The sequence below is a fragment of the Lutra lutra genome, chromosome 11 (assembly GCF_902655055.1).
Source record: "Lutra lutra chromosome 11, mLutLut1.2, whole genome shotgun sequence".
Taxonomy (NCBI): Eukaryota; Metazoa; Chordata; class Mammalia; order Carnivora; family Mustelidae; genus Lutra; species Lutra lutra.
The window spans coordinates 62,617,698-62,635,862 of record NC_062288.1 but is presented as its reverse complement, the minus strand read 5'-3'; the positions used below and the strand labels follow the sequence as shown (position 1 = coordinate 62,635,862).

General features: G+C 57.5%; 1 protein-coding gene across 1 annotated transcript; it reads right to left on the bottom strand.

Moving 5' to 3' along the window:
* Nucleotides 1–1,859: 1,859 nt before the first annotated feature.
* AQP1 (aquaporin 1 (Colton blood group)) lies at nt 1,860–15,168 on the bottom strand. The gene is made up of 4 exons (XM_047694422.1): nt 14,705–15,168; nt 5,041–5,205; nt 4,686–4,766; nt 1,860–3,963 (listed from the first exon to the last, which is right to left on the bottom strand). The coding sequence occupies exons 1-4, from the start codon at nt 15,092–15,094 to the stop codon at nt 3,784–3,786; spliced, it is 816 nt and encodes a 271-aa protein (XP_047550378.1). The 5' UTR covers nt 15,095–15,168; the 3' UTR covers nt 1,860–3,783.
* Between the last annotated feature and the right edge of the window lie 2,997 nt (nt 15,169–18,165).

Sequence of the window (18,165 nt, the reverse complement as noted above, 5' to 3'; positions counted from 1 at the left end):
AGCACTTCACGTGGGTGCTCACTTGAATGCTCAGCAGCTGACAGACAAAGTCTGAGTCATGGAATCTTCCAGGAAATGTACTCTCTCCGTTAAAGTTAGATGAAAAAAATAGACACGGACTCTGGTTGCTCTCCCAGCCTTGCTCTAGCTCCAGTTTTTCCTGTAAAACTTCTTCTCTGTGCTGGGCTGGACAAAATGCAGGCAGAGCAGAGGGGGGCTGACCTTTGGGAGTTGGGTGTCTGAAGTTCTGAACCCGTGGGCCAGAAGATGAGAGGACACCTGGGGCAGCCTCACCCTGAAGTCTTTGCCCCCAGGCCCGGAAGGGCATCTGAGGCTTCTTCGTTGGGCATTATTTTCCCTCAGAGTGCAGCATTGCCCTTCCCCTTCCCATATAGTCTTGTGGGAGGGGGCAACCTCTGGATAAACAAGTTTAGCAGACATTTCCCTCCAGAGAAAGGGGCAGTCAGGCCTAGAGGGCTCCAGGGAGGCTGGGGTGGGGTCAATGCCAGGGGAGATGCCAGGGGTCTGGTGGTGATGAAGTGTCAGAAGCAGACACCAAGTCTAGGTGGCCTCAGAGTGAGCTGCACTCCTCTCAGTGCTGGAGTTCCTTCAGCCTGCCATTGTCCTTCCTGCTTCTGCCTCTCAACACCCTCCAGGCAGAGGAAGACAGGCTAGCTGGCTGGCCTAGAACCAAACTTCGTGGAGTTCTTAACAAAACAGACCAGCACCTCATGGTGGGAGGAGCCTAATCTTTGAAGCCAGGCAAAGAAGGTTCAAATCCCAATTTTGCCACCAACCTGTTGTGTGGCCTTGGGTCAATCATTTCAACTTCAGGGGCCTCAGTGTCATCTGTAAATGGGGGCAGTCATCTCTCAGTTTTCCAATATTGTTGTTTCCACTTTGAGAAACCAGCCCTCAGTGTGTGTGTGGTGGGCAGGGAGGCAGGTACCAGGGGCCTGTGTCCAAGTCTCAGCAACACAGACTTGTCTTTGGGTGTCCATCTCCCTTTCTTTCAATAAGGACAGCCACACCTTCTGTGTCCCCAACTCTGAGAGAGGCCATGAGTGGGAAGGGGTTTTGTGAGTTCAAGAAGGCTGAACAGAGCCCTGCTGGGCCCACACCAGCCTCCAGACTACATGGGGACAAATGGAAAAGCAGGTGCAGACCAGCTCCCTGTCACCTTCAGGCCAGAGGACAGCCCACTCTGACCTCTCTTCTCTTCTGCCTGAGCAGACATGCCAGGAATCTGACTCAAGCCACAGATGCCTCCACAGGAAAACACACACCCCCACTAGGTGTGATACCTACTTCTGGGACAGTAGGGGGCCCACAAGGCCTAAAGGCGCTAACTTGCTCTTTCCCCCTTAGCTACCACAGGTCACCCTTCCCAGACAGCTAAGCATCACCTGTGCTCAGCTCAAATTCACTCTGTACTGATGCGTGAGTTCCTGACCAAATCTTGGGTCCCACCGTCCAACACAGTTGTGGCCGGGGTCATAAATGGGAGTGGAGGGACAGAAGGATGGACACAGGAGTGGCCCCTAGTGCTCCCTGGGCCACCCTCTGAGGAGGGCCAAGTCTTAATGGGGCTGTCACACTTCAATCCTGCTTTCCCCCATGTCTTTCATACTCTGTCACCAAAAATGACCCCTACTGGGAACAGAACTCTGTGTTGCAAAGGTGGAGCTCTGGGGTGAGGCTGTGTCCACCCACTGAGACCAGGGACCCTCGGGGCAGGAAGGTAGGCAGCGACTCCCCCTCAAACTGGGTCCGCAGTGTGGGCACCCATCTCCTCTCCGACCCTGAGAGCCTTCGTAGGAACACAGTACCCAAAGAAGAAAAACTACAGGAAGCTCAGATGACCTTATAAGTCATTTTCCTTTATTTTCTTAACATAGAATGAACTTCCAATTCCAAAGAGACACAGAGGCAGAGCGGACAGATACGGGGTCCGGCAGGCAGCAGTCAGAACCAGACAGGAAGTGGGCCTGACCCCCTCCCCTCCAGCACACTCCTTGCCCCTCCTGGCTTCTGACCCTGCCCAAACAGAAACCAAGAAGCTGGGAATAAGAGGGGCCAGTCTCCCGGTCCAGGGAGTAGCCAGAGACATGGCCTCAGTTGCTAGGCCTGGCCAAGTCATTATCTAGCTGTGGGACCTTGGACCTCAGTTTCCTTATCTGTTAAATGAGCTAGAAGTCCCTGCTAGGGAATGATGGAGAAGAGAGTGTGTAGATGTTACAATGTATCAGTGACCAGTTAGGGTTACCTGGTTGTCCTGCTGCTTTCAGATAATCTGCAGATGGAGTCACTTGGGTTTTGTCACCATCATGGCTACAGGCTTGCTGGGGAACCTGCTCTGGCCCCAATGGGATTGGACAGACCATGGAGACAACTGCTCCCAAAGCAGACTCTCTCCTCTGAGATGGTCCTGGGGTGGTGTTGGGAGCTACATCATCAGGCCAAAGACAACTATCCCCCCAGGTAAACGAGAAGGGAAGCCTGTGGCTTGGGGTCACATAGCAAGCCTGTGCAGGTCACCCAGCTGCCCCAAATGCCTCCAATCAGGAGTTCAGCAGTAAGTGGGGGAATCTGCTCCTTTCCGCCCCTAGCATCAGCTAGGAGCTTGGAAGCCCCCCTCAGCGTCCAGCAAGGGCCATGTGCCTCCATGGGCTGATCCGCATCATGGTCCCCTGGCCTTGGGCTTGGGGCTTCAGATAACCAACTTCCCTTTAATAAACACACACCTGCATAAGCGTGACCTGTGTCTACACTGGCAGGAGGAAGCGGAGAACCACGGGACAATTAAGATGATGCAACAGTAGGTGGGCAAGGCCGACTAAAACCCTATGAAGGAGCATGGGTATTGCTCCTTTGCGCTCCATCTGACACCTTCCTGTGACAGCAGACCCCATCCCCGCTGCATAGGGGTCGGCCCTGCTCCCCCGCAGACAGGGACTTCTCATGCCCTGGGCCGTCTGTTGGTCTACTGCTCTGAACCATGTATGCATATGTCCTTGTGTCCTTGTGTTCGCACAGGTATGTACTATAGCTCTCCCCTTGGGAAAGAACCAGGGCAAGTGGAAAAGCTGCTGGTCCATACTACACCTTCTAGAACCCACAGAGTATCTACACTTACAGAATGGAGAGGCCTTGGGCCCAGAGAGCTCTCCCTGTCCCTGCCACTCTACAGATGGGGTCACAGGGGCCCTAAGATATGGACGATCGCAAGGTCATGCAGCAAGTCGGGGGGGGGTGCAGGCTGGAGGTCCAGCCAAAGCACAGGAATGAAGCCAGTCTGCCACTTGCCCTATCATACACCTCCTGGGATCTCTTCCCCTTGGAGCACCCTCGGGGGTAGAGAGATTGTTCCAGAAGGAGGGCCACGCCCAAAGGCACAAAGCAAACAGGGCAGTGCCCAAGAGACCTGTAGCAGGCGAGCCGTGGAGCACCTCTGGGATGAGGCGGACTTCCTGGCACACCTTCCATCACACTCCGAGGGGACAGCTTAGCAGGGTGGGATCCTCTCTTTCACCTCCTCCATGACTTCAAGGGAGTGAGTGATTGTTAAATCTTGGTCCCCAGGAAGCCCAGAGGCCAGGAAACAGAGAAAGAGAAAGAAAATGATAGAAACAGTCCCAAACCAGGCTTGACCACGCAGTTCTGGAGGATCTTTGGGAAGCCACGTTGGCCAGCTTGTCAGAATGTCTGCAACAGGATTTTCCCCTCCCCGCCCTCCGCCCGCCCCTGCCCTGCCCCCACGTGGGTGCCTGGGCCGGGGCCTCTCTATTTGGGCTTCATCTCCACCCTCGAGTTGATGTCGTCGCCATCCAGGTCGTACTCCTCCACCTGGCCGCTGGTCCACACCTTCACGCGGTCCGTTAGGTCGCTGCTGCGCGGGGCCAGGATGAAGTCGTAGATGAGCACAGCCAGAGCTCCCCCGATGAACGGCCCCACCCAGAAAATCTAGGAACAAAGTGGACATGCTCAGGGGCTGTCCACTGACACCCTGGGCTCCTCCTCTCCAGGGACATCTGCCCTGAGAGGCACCCACCACCACCCCACGGCATGGGCTCCCTCCCCATCTGTGCCTGGATTTAGAGGCAGGCAGTGTCGAAGCCCAATGTCCTGATTCCAGGGCTCGCAGAGCAGGCCCAGGACATCCACTATCCCAGGACACTGCCAGTGGGCCTTTCCTTGCCTCCATGTGCCTCAGCTCGGGGTGCCTGGTGTGACTGGGCCAACCCTGTCCCACCCTCCCCAGTGTCAGAAGGGCCCCAGGAAGGTCTAGCTTGATAAACGGTGGCCTGAAACAGTCACATGGACAGGAGGAATAGCTCCATCCGCTGAGTGCTGACTCTGTGCTACACTCAACCTATAGGCGGCGAGGCCGTCGGTCCCAGAGGCCACCCTGGGAGTTAAGTAGGGTTCATGACACCCCACTTCACTGCTCAGAGAATGACAGCTTGCCTGTGTCGCACTGAATGGGAAAAGGGTAGGGCCATGATTGGGTCTGGCTCCTCATTATGCTGCTGGGGCGCTGCACCCCACCACCCCCATGTCAGGCCTCGCTTTCCCGATTTCCCCAGAGCCTCCGTGATGAGAGGATGCCACAGTGTGGAGCTGGGACCATCACTCAGCACCAAAACCTCCCGCCTCCCTCCGGGGATAGCCCTGCGACCCCTTACCCAGTGGTCCTTGAAGTTGTGTGTGATCACAGAGGAGCCGAAGGACCGGGCGGGGTTGATGCCACAGCCTGTGTAGTCGATCTGAGATGGGCAGGGTGGGAGGCAGAAGGGGGAGATCCAGAGAAGTAGAGACAGAGGGAGAGGGGACATCATGACACACAGAGAGAGAACAGGGAGGTGACAATCAGACCCAGAAAAACAGGGGCACGCTGACCCAGAAAGATGGCCAGGAGGTCCCCATGCTGCCCTCTCAGAGCAAGACCCTGGCCCCAGTGTCCTACCCATGACAAGGTACCCCAACCGCCCTGCCTGGCCCTGTTCTCCCCATTCCCAGCTGGGGAGGCCCCACACTCACCGCCAGCAGGTGTCCCAGGGCCACAGAGAGGCCAATGGCAAGAGGTCCCGAACCCCCGAGGTCCCGGCGCCTCCTATCTGTGGTGGCGAGCACACACAGCACGAGCTGCAGGGTGCCGATGATCTCGATGCCCAAGCCCTGACCAGAGTTCACTCCAGGGGCCAGCTGTCAGGAAGAGGGACAGCAAGGTTCATTGAGCGGACAAGGTGGGGACTGTGTCCTAGAGCCCCGCCCCACCCCGGGCCCAGGCACCTCTGTGTCCTTAGAGCCCATCACAAGCCCCCCTGCTGGGCCCAGTGTGGTGGGGGGCCAGTCCCCACCTCAGCACACAGCATGGGTAGTGGACAACAGGCTTTGTTCCTCCCATAGCATTGAGGAGTTGCCAGCCCGGCCCCTGGTACCTGCCTCCACCCTCTGTGCTCTGCCTGGAGGCTGGAGAAGCCTGGGAGGGAGCCTGGCCTCTGCCTCCGGCTCCAGCCAGCAAGGGCATCCTGGGGTACCGGAGTACCCGAGGGGAGGGGCAAGTCCCACATGTGGGAAGGCCCACCTGGACACACGGCTTCACACCCCACAATTCCAGAATATTCCACCCCATTCCCTGCTGCGTCTAAAACTCCCAAAGCTGGGGAGGGTCTTCGTTGGTTAGCCAGCCCCACTCCCTTAGTTTCTCTCCTTGAGGCTGTCTCCTTTGCTACCCCACCCTCTGTCTCCTACCCCACCTTGTCTGTCTCTCCCTTTTCTTCTCTGCCTTCCCTGTTTTCCCCTCTCTCCTGGACCAGCCCCCCCCCACCCCCCCCACCCCCCCGCCCAATCTCCCTGGCCACATAGGCCCCGCCACCACCGTCTGGCTGCCACTTGCTCTTGGGCTGCTTTTAGAAACATGACTCATGGAAAAAGAAGGGAATGGGAGCTGCCATGAAGTCATCAGAGCCCTCCCCCTGCAGCTGCACCAGGAAGACCCCTTCCCAGGGATCCCCCACACCCTCCCCTTTGTGGGGGTCCCAGGGGTCAGGTGCACCCACACAGGGGAGCTGAGCCGCATGGACAAAGGCCCACTGGCAGAGACACCCAGATGTGGCCATGCCGTCTGCTTCCTCCAGGTAGAGCTGGTGTGTCCAAATAAGCCTGAACTTGAAGTCTCATCCTGGAGACAAAGGGAGAGGGGGTGGTCCTCCAAAGCCGAGGGGCATTTTATAAAACCCTAGGTGGGGGGCTCCATCCCCCTAACCCCGGAGTTTTTTCAGCCCCACCCTGAGGCCATCTTACAAGAACAATTCTCTTCCCGCCTTTGTCTGCAGTCCTGGGTCACAGGGAAAGTGACTCACATCCCCTCCCCTGTGCTGCAGCCCCAGCTCTAGGCTTTTCCTGGCGGACCCCAGAACTGTGACCCCTCAGCCCAGCCAGCCCTCTGGACAATGCCCGGTTTTCTTTCCATTCCTAGGTTGGGTGGTAGAGGCAGAAGCCCTGTGTTCAGGTCCTGACTCTCCCCCTTGCTGGTGCCATGGCCATGCCCTTTCTCCAGTCTGATCCTCAGTTTCCCTATCTGTAAAATAGCTTTCCCTGCCCACTTTCCAGAGTGGCTGGAGTTTCCAAGGCAATGCGGTGGGGAGGGTCTCAGGGCATTTGGGAAGGGCTGCAGAGGCAGGGGGGACCGGGACAGCTGTGACTTTGTTCTTATTCTTTCTCACCTTATCTGCTGGACTGAGGGACAGGTGGAAGGGGAAGGGCCCTGCATAGGATTGTGGAGACAAGAGTGAGGCCTGTCAGGAGCCATAACGAGCTCCATGGAGGTGAGGCCCATGAGACCAGGCCGACTTGCAGAAATGCCTATCCCCACTCACGCCTGCTGCTGCCCTCCTGACAGTCTTCAGGAAGCCCAAGGCTCCTCTTCCTGCTCTCTCCTTGGCTCTCCAGGCTCAGCCTAATTATTAGCTGGCAGGAGTCCAGAAACCAGGGCTGGCACGCTGATTAATGGAGCCATCATTCTAAGTGGCTCCTGCCTCCTAGCCTCCCCCATCCCCACCCTCTCACAGACGTGGCCTGGGCAAGCTCATCTCCTCCCCCAATTCTTAACCAGGTCTGAGTACCCCAGCCCCTGCTCAGCCCATAGGCACAGGTACTCATGCAAAATGAGCAGAGCCAGGGGCCCAGGGCCATGCCCAGCTCTCTGAGTCTATGGGAAGTGGAGGGGGTAGCCACCTGCCCTGAGAACTCTGCGTTTTATACCCCCTTTCCTGACCACCCAGAGCCTTAGCTCAAACCGCATGGGTTGATGAACTTCTTCTCCCAATAGCCATCACAACCAGCACCACCAGGAAGCCTCCCCTGATTGCTTCAGTGTCTGCTGACCACTTCTCCTTTGACCACCAGCACACGTGTGTGACTTACATTGGGCAAAACTTGATAATTCAGTACTGAAAGGGAGGGATTGTTAAAGGTCTGCTGAAAGTGGATGTCCAGAAGAAAGCAGGTAAAAACTCAAAATAATGTTATTGTTTACAACCCATTAAATCAGAAACAATTGCTTCAATAGGGCTGATCTCAGTTGTGGTCACTTGGTATTGAAAAAAAAAAAAAATGTTCGCACGTTCCCAGGGAGTTTTGCCCAGCTTAGTCTTATATGCCACTGATTAAGTCCCCTTCCCCCCACCAAAACAACAACAACAAAACATTAGTTTTATGAATATAAGTTTGAACAACAGAATAAGACCCACATTGAATCTGAAGCATCAGAAAGAAGCAAGCTCTCCACTTTCACATCAAATCCAGGTAAGTCCCCTCAAGGCCCAGCTCAGACCCCACAGACTCCAAGAAGTTTCCCACAGACCCTGGCTGGAATTACCTTCTGCGGCTGTGCCACCGGGCTCCCACTGACCGCCTGCATCTCTTGCCGGGAAGTAACCTTCCAGCACCCTCTGTGGGTGCCTCAAACCCCTGGCCTGGGAGCTTGGTGAGGACGGAGCGGGGAGACCTTCTCTTCTTACTGCCTGGACCTCAGAGGAGACACTTGCCGTATAGTGAGAGAAGCAGCAGAGAATGCTAATTTTCTAGAACTCCCACCCTCTCTAGAGGCAGCCTGGCTCCAGGGAAGCTCTCTGGATTTAGGGCCGATTTACCTGCTTTTTGGCTGGGACACCACAGGCCAGTCATTAGTTTTTGTGGGTCTTACGGGGAGGCCCGCACAAGCCTCTGTGAGGTAATGGATGAGGGGGCTGAGACCCAGGAAGGAGAGAGCAAAGCCATCTCATCCCAGCCAAGGATCCTGACTATCTACAGGTCCAGCCAAGGGACCTGGCTGTTTCCAGCTTGGACCGAGGAGCGGGTGGAAGATGGGTCTATAGCGGTCAGTGTGACCCAGGCCCCAGGACGGTGGGAGAGGGAGAGCGTATGGGACTGAGCTCTCTAGACAGCGGGCCTCAACCCATCCCTGCTGCCCATGGACAGAATGACCAAGGTCGCTGCCTAGGCCCAGGGCCCCAACTCAACCTGGACGCCCTGGTGACTCATCCTTGGAAAACAGCAGGTTCCTAAACGGGCCTGGCTGAGCATCCAGTCTTGAAAAACAGGGGAGGGGAGACTTCGAGGCCTGCCCTATTTGCCCACTGCCTCCAGGACTCAGCACTCACAGTCAGGGGGACCTCAGTGGGTCCCATGTGTCACTCCTTGATGGGTATTCCTGTGTGCATGTCCCTCCAGGTAAACAACGCTTTGTGTGCCTCTGTGTATCTTTATAGGCTGGTGTCTGCAGGATCTAGGGGTGATTGTATGTGTCTGGGTGTGACTCTTTCCTTTTCTTTTTCATTAGATATTAAGAGGCTTATTACATCATAATTGAATGACAAGTCTATCAAAGAGCTACATAAATTCGAAACCTGTATGCGCCAAACAAGATAGCCTAGAAAAAATGACAACTAACAGAACTGTAAGGTGAATTTGGTCACTCAGCCACCAGAGTGGAAGAGTTCACCAGCCCTCTCTCAGAAATGGATAGACTAAAGCAGTCAGACACTATAAATAGCAGCAACGGGAAGGATTTGAGCCTCATAATTAACAAGCATAAAATGCATAAAGCCCTGCACCCCAAATTTGATAATACCCCCTCACTTTCAGCCCCCATGTGGACATGCAGACCAGCTGGTCATGTGTTAGCCCCGGTGTCCCAGCTGTCTCTGAGAATCTCGATCACACACGAGCCGTCTCTTGCCACGGGAGGGCTCTGTGTGTCTGGGGGGTCTCTCTGTGGCACATGGCCCTGCATGACCGTGTTGGGCACCTGGTGGAACTTTTGAGTGTGCCATCCTGTCCCCTGGCAGCAGAAGTGCCACCACTAGCTAGGGACAGGGGTCGAGAAGGGAAGGAGGCCTCCATGAGGGACAGAGTGAGCAGTAGATTTCAGAGGGTCCTTATTTGCTCCCAGAAGCCACTTCATCTTCCTGACAAGAAACAATACACAAAACAGTGGCTTCCTCCTTCCCTCCCTCCTTCTTTTCCTTACTCCAGGGCAGTCCCCACCCTCCTGCCGGGGAAAGGAAGAGGCTCATTGAGAAGCACTTATCCCACCCTCCTGGGATCCCAGGGCCTGAGTGGGACTGCCCAGGCTTGCAAATGTGCTCTACACCCACCTGTGTGTGCCTCCCCACCCCCGTGCTGTGTGTGTGTGTCTGTGTGTGTCTGTGTCAGTGTAGTGTGAGTATGTGCACTTTAGAGCAGCAGAAAGAACGAAGGGCCAGGAGGCAAGCTGGGGGCCCGCTCCTCCCCTGCCCTGATCAGCTACACAACCCAACAATCTCAATGCCTCTTTGGCCTCAGTTTCCTGATCAATAAAATGGAGGCACTGGCCCAGATGTTAGCCCCAGGATGCCTTCAGGTCTGACATGAAACCCCTGCCCCCAGAACCTGCAGTCACCCTCCTGGTCAGGATCGTCAGTGCAGGATTCCCACAGAGCCATCTGGACTGGGGTCTCAATAGGGACAAAGCCTGTTCCAGGATCTCCTTCCCAGGGTAGCCAGAAGCAGGCAGATTCTACCCGCAAGCCCTTATGGACTTATGGGGGCCTTATGGACTCAGGGGAAGCCCCATCCCAATTGTATCTGCCTCTCTATGGTCCCAGTGGTAGGATTTTAGGCACTGACAGGAGCTGCTGCTGGAAATAGGGCATTTTCCAGTCTTTTCTACCATCTATTGAGTTGGGGTTCTTAACGCCACTGGAGTGCAGCTCCTTGGTAACATGAAAATGACCCTTCACTTAGCCCTGTAAGCCACCAATTGGGGGGGTCAAGGAGCTCCCCAGTTCCTGTGGAGATGCCCTGGCTGAGGGGACACTGACTATGACATTTTCCTGCCCACGCCTGCAGGCATGTTGATTCAGCCCCAGCTATTCAGGAGGCCCCAGACCCACTGGAGCTTCCAGAGGGCAGGGACCATGCCCCTCCCACTCTCCCCACTTCCCCACTCCCAGGGAGGCTCTGCCAACAAGAACGAGGGGCTCTTAGGGAAAGCCTTCCTGAGCCAGTCCCTACGGGGTGGATGTGGGACATGTCTGTCCAGACTGGGGAAAGCCCTGGTGCTGGAGGAACCCCCACTGGGTGGGGCCCTAGAGAAAGTGGCGAGCATTCTGGGGCTGAGCCCAGGTTGGGGGGCACTCTGTGGAATTGGTCTGCAATGAAGTAAGGGCTCAAGACATGAGAAGGAGGCCGTGACCTGGGGGCCAGGAGGGAAGGCGAGTCCTCACAGACTGGGCTGCTCATGCAGGCTATGTCCCCTCTCACGGCCTCGCCCCTTTCAGACAAGAAGTTGCCAGAGTGAGCCCTGGGTAAGGCCAGGCTTTGGGGTGGGCAGCATGGGCCTGGCAGGGCTGCTCCAAGGCCCTTCACAGGGAAAACCGCCTCAGAATTTTCAGTGGTGAGGGAAGTCACCACAAAGCTCCCGCCTCTCTTCACCCTCCCCCTCATCTGGTTCCGCCTGGAACCGGTAATTATAGGTCCCAGCTAGGGCACCTCCACCCAGCCCCCAGCCTCCTCTCTGAAAACTGGCTTCCCTTTCCCCAAGCCACCCCCAACTCTGAAGAAGGTGGAGTGACCCTCAACCCTGGAAGGACTCGTGGCCCGTGCGGGCGAGGGCGGCTAACAGGGAAGGGACAACCCTTTCACTCTGTGCTTAGGGAAACTGAGCCCAGGAAACTGGGGAAGGTGAGAGTTTAGGGCTGAGATCAGGCCCTGGATGGAGCAGACAGAGGCAGTCCCTCGGCAGTCAGGCCCAGAATCAGCAGGGCTGAGAGAAAACCCACAAAGAGGAAAGGTTTGCCCTGCCTGAGCCCCTCGGGGGCTAAAATCCCAGGCCTCCAGTCCCCTCTCAGACACAGGCAGACACTAACCTCAATCCTGACCGTCCACCCTCCAGAGCCCCAGCCTCCCACCAACCCCACCCTGCAACTCCCCGGCTCTGACTTCCCACTGCCACCTTGCCTGCACTCATGCCCTTTCTCTGCCTGGAAGCCCTTTCCCTGTCTCCACATTCAGGCTCCCATGGCACTTCCTCCTTGAAGCCTTCCTGGTCCTCTCCACGGCTCAGAGGCAGAAATTCCCTTGCCGCCCTGACACATCTTATCACACCTGCCTCCTGCCCAGTATCACAGGCCGCTGTGCTGTGCGAAGGGCTTATCTTGCCCACCAGGGGCCTTGGTCGCCTAGGGTAGGGAGCTGGCTGCCAGCAGTCCCAGTCCAGTTTGCGGGGAGCATGGGTGAATGAGCTGGAGAGGGGAAGAATAAGAAGAGCCGGCTAATAGTCAGGACACCAAGGTTCGGGAGCATCTTTCATTTCCCAGAGCCCGGACACGCCCTGTGTCTCTATTTCACAGATGGAAACTGGGGCCACACAGGCGAGACCGCTGGCATGAAGAATGGTAGTGTCTGGGTAGGGCAGGGCCAGATAAGGCCACCAACCCCTGACTCTGACACTCTCATTTTGGGCCTAAATTGGGGTTTGGCTCTTAGAACCAGCCAGGATCCTATAGGCGGGACAGAGGCTCATGGTCTCTCCAGGGCGTATCCCAAGCCCTGACTCAGTGAGAAGAAAGTTGCCCCCACTGTGCCCCCGGGGACACCCCCTGACTCACCCCAACCACTTCCTGAAGCTTCTTTCCCTATTTTCCTTAGGAATCTCCATGCCAACAAAGGGCTCCACCTAGGTTTGGGCCAGGGTGGGGTCCACGGTCCAAGGGGCTGTGGGAGCCTCCCTCAGAGCCTGGAGGAAAGAGTGTGTCACTCGCTGCCTAGATGGCTCTCTGCCCCTCTTGAGGCATTGGGACCACCTGCCAGCTGCCTTCAGATCCCTTCAGATCCCAGGTTCAGGATCTGCAGGAGTCCCTGGGCGAGATGCTTTGTTTCTAGGCCCAGCACTTATACTTCTGAACCCCCAACTTCCATGGTGTAGACAGGACAGTTCCTACATCCCACCACAACACTCAGTATCCCCATGTTCGGCGTGGCCCCCTCTTGGACTCGTCTTAGCCAGACCCTCCTGGGAACGGTGATAATAAACTCAAGTCCACAATGTAAGCTTGCTGGTAGTACAGGAGGTCCAAGAAATATCTAGAGACCTAGGTTCCCTCTTGGAGTCTCAGGGTCCTCAGCTCTAGGGCAACTCAACAAGTTAGCTGCAGACAGGACTTGAACCTGGTGTGCGTGCCTCCCGACCCGGCTTGACCCCAGCCTGAGCCAGTCCCTTTTTCTCCTCCATCAGCAACCTGCCCAGCCCAGGCATCCAGGTAACTCTGGAAAATGGAGGACAGAGAAGGGAAAGGACACTGGAGCAGGGTGCAGCCAGATCATGACACCATAGCAGGTGGCTGCCCTCCCAGCCTCTACCTAAGATGCCCAAATCAGAGCACAAAGTTGGCCAACAGATGCCTGTCCCTCCTGTCCCTCGAGAAGGTAGGTCAAGATGGGGCAGGTCTGCAGAGATTCAACCCTTCCCCTTATGAGGACCTCCTTTCCCCCACCTCCCGCCATCAGACCCCACTGTGAACCTGACCCTGACTAGGGGCCACCCCCTCAGGCACCAGGCTCTGCCCTTCTGTAGAGACCGAGGCTTGGAGCAGCACGGCCTGCCAGAGCTCCAGTCCCTTCCACCCACCTCGGCCACATCTTTCCCGACTAAAGTCTAAACTCCAGCCTGCAGGCTAATCTTCAATCTTGGGCCAAGCAGCAGTTGGCTCTGCAAGGGGGCTGGGTAGGGTGTCACTGTGACACCAGAAGTGCTAATCCCCCCGTGGCAAGGCCATGCCAGCTGCCCTCTGCACCAGACCTTACCAAGCCTCTGCCCAGCCGCAGCGCCAGGCTCTGAACTTTGGCTGGGAAGTAAGGGAACAATTGCTATCATCGCCTGCCACCGTCTCTGAGGAGCCCTTGGCCACCTCCCTCGATGTCCCTACACTCGCCCGCCTGCCCTGCCCCGGCCAGCCTCCTTTCTGTAGATCCGATTCCTCCTCTGTGCTCCTTCGTCTCTCCCCTTCCCTGGGAAGGCACCCTCCAAGCCTTCCCCTGCCTCTCTCAGGCCAAATTTCCCCCTGCTGTGGCCCAAGCCTGGTCTGGGTTTGCACTTGGCCGAGGGGTTGGAAAAGCCCTGGTCTGCAACAGCAGGAAACTGCCGTCAACGGCCAGTTAGCAGGGCTAAGCAGCTGGGGAGGAATTCTTTACAGCAGCCTGCCCTGGACTCACCAACATCTGCTCACCATTAGAGCCCCCTGCCCAGACCCCACTAGAGCCAGGAGCAGTGGGCACACACAGGTACATGCTCACCCCTGCCTGCTTACAGCGCAGCACAAACACTTGCAGACATGCTTCCAGATGCAGGCACACACGGGAACGCGCAGCTTACACAAGCCCAGAGACCCATGCCAACATCCACGTGCACACACTGTTCACACACACAAATACATGTGCCACACCTCACGGGGCCGGTGGCAGAGTGCAGATGGGAGGCCAGAGGTCCCCACCCCAGCTGCCACCCCACACTGCAATCCAGGAAAGCCACCTGCCAACAGCCCAGACAAGGTTTTCTCTCCCCTTCCACCCCCAGCTTGGTCTAATTCCTGGGGGCCAAGGAGCGGGGGCGGGGGGCTTTCTCCTTGAAGGCGGTGTGTTCGGGCACCTGTGTGAATGCGGGACGGGCTGGGGACCCGTGGGGCCTCCCACCTGGGTCCTGCTCACTCTTGCTGACCCGGCGCTGATGCCCTGGGACTCCGGCTCAGGGTGGCTGGGGACAGTGGGCAGTGTCTCCCCAGGGTCGAGGCAGTAGGAAGAGGGAGGTGGCCACCCCGGCAGGCTGAGGGGGGTCAAGAAACTACAGCTGAGAGGTGAGGAACTGCTGGTCCCAACCTTAGTTGGGGGACTAACCTCAGAGTTTAGTCCCTATAACAGAGGCCCACAGGGGACATTGGCAAGACGGCTGTTGTCTGGGTCTCAGCCTCCCACAGTGCCTGGCAGAAAATGGGCTCCATGCTGCAGATGCAGCTGAGCTCCAGCCCCGAGTCCACATGACTGCCAGCCACCTAATGTCCTCTCTGCTCCTCAGTGTCCCCATCTGCACGATGGGTGGAAAACGAGACCCCAACCATCTCTGGTCCTCGCCAGAGCCCCAAGTGCCTGGGGCCACCCCGCTTACCTCATTTCGGCCGAGTGAATTGTCCGGCAGGGAGGAGGTGATGCCCGAGAGGATGGCAGTCGCCACGATGGCACCCACGCACTGGGCGACAATGTACATGACGGCCCGGAGGATGCTGATCTGACAGCTGAGCAGCAGCCCCAGCGTGACGGCCGGGTTGAGGTGGGCACCACTAATGTGGCCCACACTCTGGGCCAGTGTGGCGATGCTCAGCCCAAAGGCCAGGGACACCTTCACGTTATCCTGGGGCGCACCTGCTGTCTGGTTGTTCCTCAGCGGGTAGTTGAAGCCGAGAGCAGAACCAATGCTAATGAAGACGAAGAGGGTCATGGCCAGGAACTCGGCCACCACGGCCCTCCAGAAGAGCTTCTTCTTGAACTCGCTGGCCATGCTGGCAGGGGGCTTGGCTGGATACCGCTGCCTGGTGCTCAACTCCCTCTGAGAGCTGAGCCACAGCCCGGGCTGGGCCTATTTATAGGGCCCCGAGTGGTTGTGGGGGGAGGAGAGGAGGGGGGAGCACAAAGGGAGGAAGGCCTCCCTTTGCTCCCGGCCCGCCCCATACTGCACGGGCCTCCCCTCGGCGATGGATGCAGACACAGCTCTGCTGTCGGCCTGCCAACTTTTTTCCTCCCTCCTCTCCCCACTCCCTCCCTCTCTCCCTCCGCCCTCAGCCCTGCCCAGCTCCAGGAGGCAGGCAGGAGGCAGCCACTGCTCTAATAGGCTTTGGGAAATTCCTCCAAGCTGGCCCCACTCAGGGGGCCAGAGAAATTCAGGTGTCCCCGCCCTACGTGCAAAGCTCAGGGGGTGCCCATGGGCAGAGCCAGGAGCTCTGGATGGGGCGGGGTGGGTGGGCAGGCTGGACTCAGCAGGTGGACATTGCCTTCCCTGGAGGCGGGGCACCATGAATCCTGCTTGCCTGGCATCCCCATCCTGCCCCACAGTGGGGTTAGTCTAGAGACAGGGGCCCAGGGGTCCCCAGGGCCATTCTGGGCCTCCTGCACCCCAGCCCAGGCCTGGCTGCTGGATGTCACTTTAGGGCCCCAGCACCACAGGCCAGGCCCAGCTAATGGAGGCACACAGACATCAGGAGGCACAGAGAGCTCATCTGTGGCCCACCCTGTACTCTGTGGTCAAGGGCAGGCCCGAGATAGGCAAGGACGTGGAAAGTACCCACTCTGGGAGGCCTCATGCTTCTGGAGCAATTTGAACTAATTTCAGGGCAGATGGAGAAAGTGGGGTCAGTTTAGGCTTTTTCTCTCCAAAGCTGCATGCTGGCAGACCACAGGGGAGAGGACAGACATGGCAGGCTAGCCTGGAGACAGGAGGGCAAGAGGAGAGAAGGAGAGAAGTCCCAAGAGAAAGAGAGAGACAGAGACACAGCCTGAGAAGGGAAGAGAGAAGACAGACAGACAGCAGAAGACAGACAGACAGAATGAAAGAGGAAAAAGGAAGCAGAATGCCCACAACAGTGGAAGTGAGAGAGAGATCTCAGGCCAGGCTGAGAGGGAGAGATAGCCAGGTTGCACAGAGGGTGAGGAGACAAACTGGAAAAAGAGGAGATAAGACTGGAACCAGAGGCAAGGAGCTAAAGGGGAAAGATGGGGGGAGGAGAGGGGAAGAGGCCACTCTGCAGAGCCCCATGGTCCAGCCTGTGCCGTATCAGAGACCCCACAGCAGCCGTTTAGCTGTACAAGCAACTGGACTCCCACAGCCTGGAGCTCCTGCCAGCCTGGGGAGGTCCCCCGCCTATGGGGAGGGGAAGAGCAGCCAGGCGGTGCCCTGGGGAGGTGGGCAGGGCCAAGCCTGGGAGGGAAGGGCCCTCTCTGGTTCTCTCCTTCCACCTCCTGCAGGCCCCTCCTCAGTCCTACCCGTGAGTGTTGGCTTCTCCCCATTTTACAGAAGGCAAACTGAGGCTCAGCAAGGGGAAGGGCAGCTCTAAATTCTGCATGCGCCAAGGGCAGGGCCAGGATGAGCGTGTAGGTCTCATGCCTCCTGTGTGTAGGCCATCCACGGATGACGATACCAGAGCCTATGGGCCGCCCTTTGGCCCACCTGTGGCACACATTACAGCCACCCTGGAGCAGGGATGAAATGCCCAGGGAGCAGCCTGGGATTCCCTGGGAGCAGGAGGCCCACTGGGGGTAGGGGTGGGGGGCTGTGGTCACCGAAGTCCACCTGCATGCCCGGAGGTACGGGGTGGGGAATGCAAGGCTGGGGGTCAGCGCGGTGGCAGGTGGGTGCTGTGTGCTCCGAAAGCCCCAGCTGCTGGAAGTCCATCTGTGCCTTAGTAACCATCCAAGAGAGGGACCCAGCCTGACTGGGCCCCTTCCCAGAACCCGCCACGCCTTTCCTCAAGGCAACTCTTGTTTGGCTCTCCTCACGCCCTGGCCCTGGACATCCACAGTGTCCTCCAGCCCCCTGAGCTTCCTGGACCCGACAGGGCCCACATCTGTCCCGGCCTTCCACCTGCTGCAGGGATGAGGGATGCTGGCAGGTACAAGGATTCCGCCTGGAGGCCTGGGGATGGCAGCAGGCCCACAAGGACCACTGGGCTCAGGCCAGTATGGGGGTACAGCACCTCAGAGAAAAAAAGGACCCTCCTGTGACAGGGCCCACGGGCCAGGTCAGGACCCATGTAGCTGAGGACGCACAATGTGCTATGTGGGTGCCAGTCACGTGGGACACCCTAACTTGTCCACCAAATATTTATTTGGTGCATGCCATGTGCCATCCTGTTCTTATCTTTGGGGAGACAACCACAAACCAGATAGCCTAGCTGCTTGTCCTCCTGCGGGCTCCGTGCGTGCACCCAGGCTGGCAGAGCTTGCAACTGTCACGGGCACAGTGGTGAGCACGTACTTGCCAGAGGCCCACATCCTTCTGGAGCAGGGCTGGACCCAGGGGACCCAGAGGAGGCAAAACACTTTGGCCAGAGCAAATCAGCTACCCACCAATGTCAGGATGATGTGAGGGTCCTCAGGACAATACCCGGACACCCACTGTATCTCCAAACCCCGTCCCCACATTAGCACGGCTTCTTAAATGCTGCCCACTGTTCTGTTCTGTTCCTTTGGGCAAAGGCTCTGCCATCACCAGGAGACACCATCCAAAGGCAGACCTCTCTGGAATAAGGCCCACCTCACTCACCCACCATCTCCCACAATACCAAGGGATCTGTGTAGCCTCGGCCTGACAATTTCAATGTGAAAGGAAGAGGACTGCCACTGGAGCCCCAGATCCAGGAAGGCCACAAACCTCATGACCTTCTTCTCCCTGGTCTGCCACAAATTCTGGCCAAACAGGGAAGGAAGGGATGTGAGGAGAGAGGGAGGGAAGGAGGGAGGGAGGAAACAGTCCCTGGCTGACGGCTTGTCTTCACCACAACCCTGGAATGCTCCGAGGGTAAGTGATTTGCTAAAAGGTGGCAGAACTAGGATTAGAACTCAGGACTCCCTAATTCC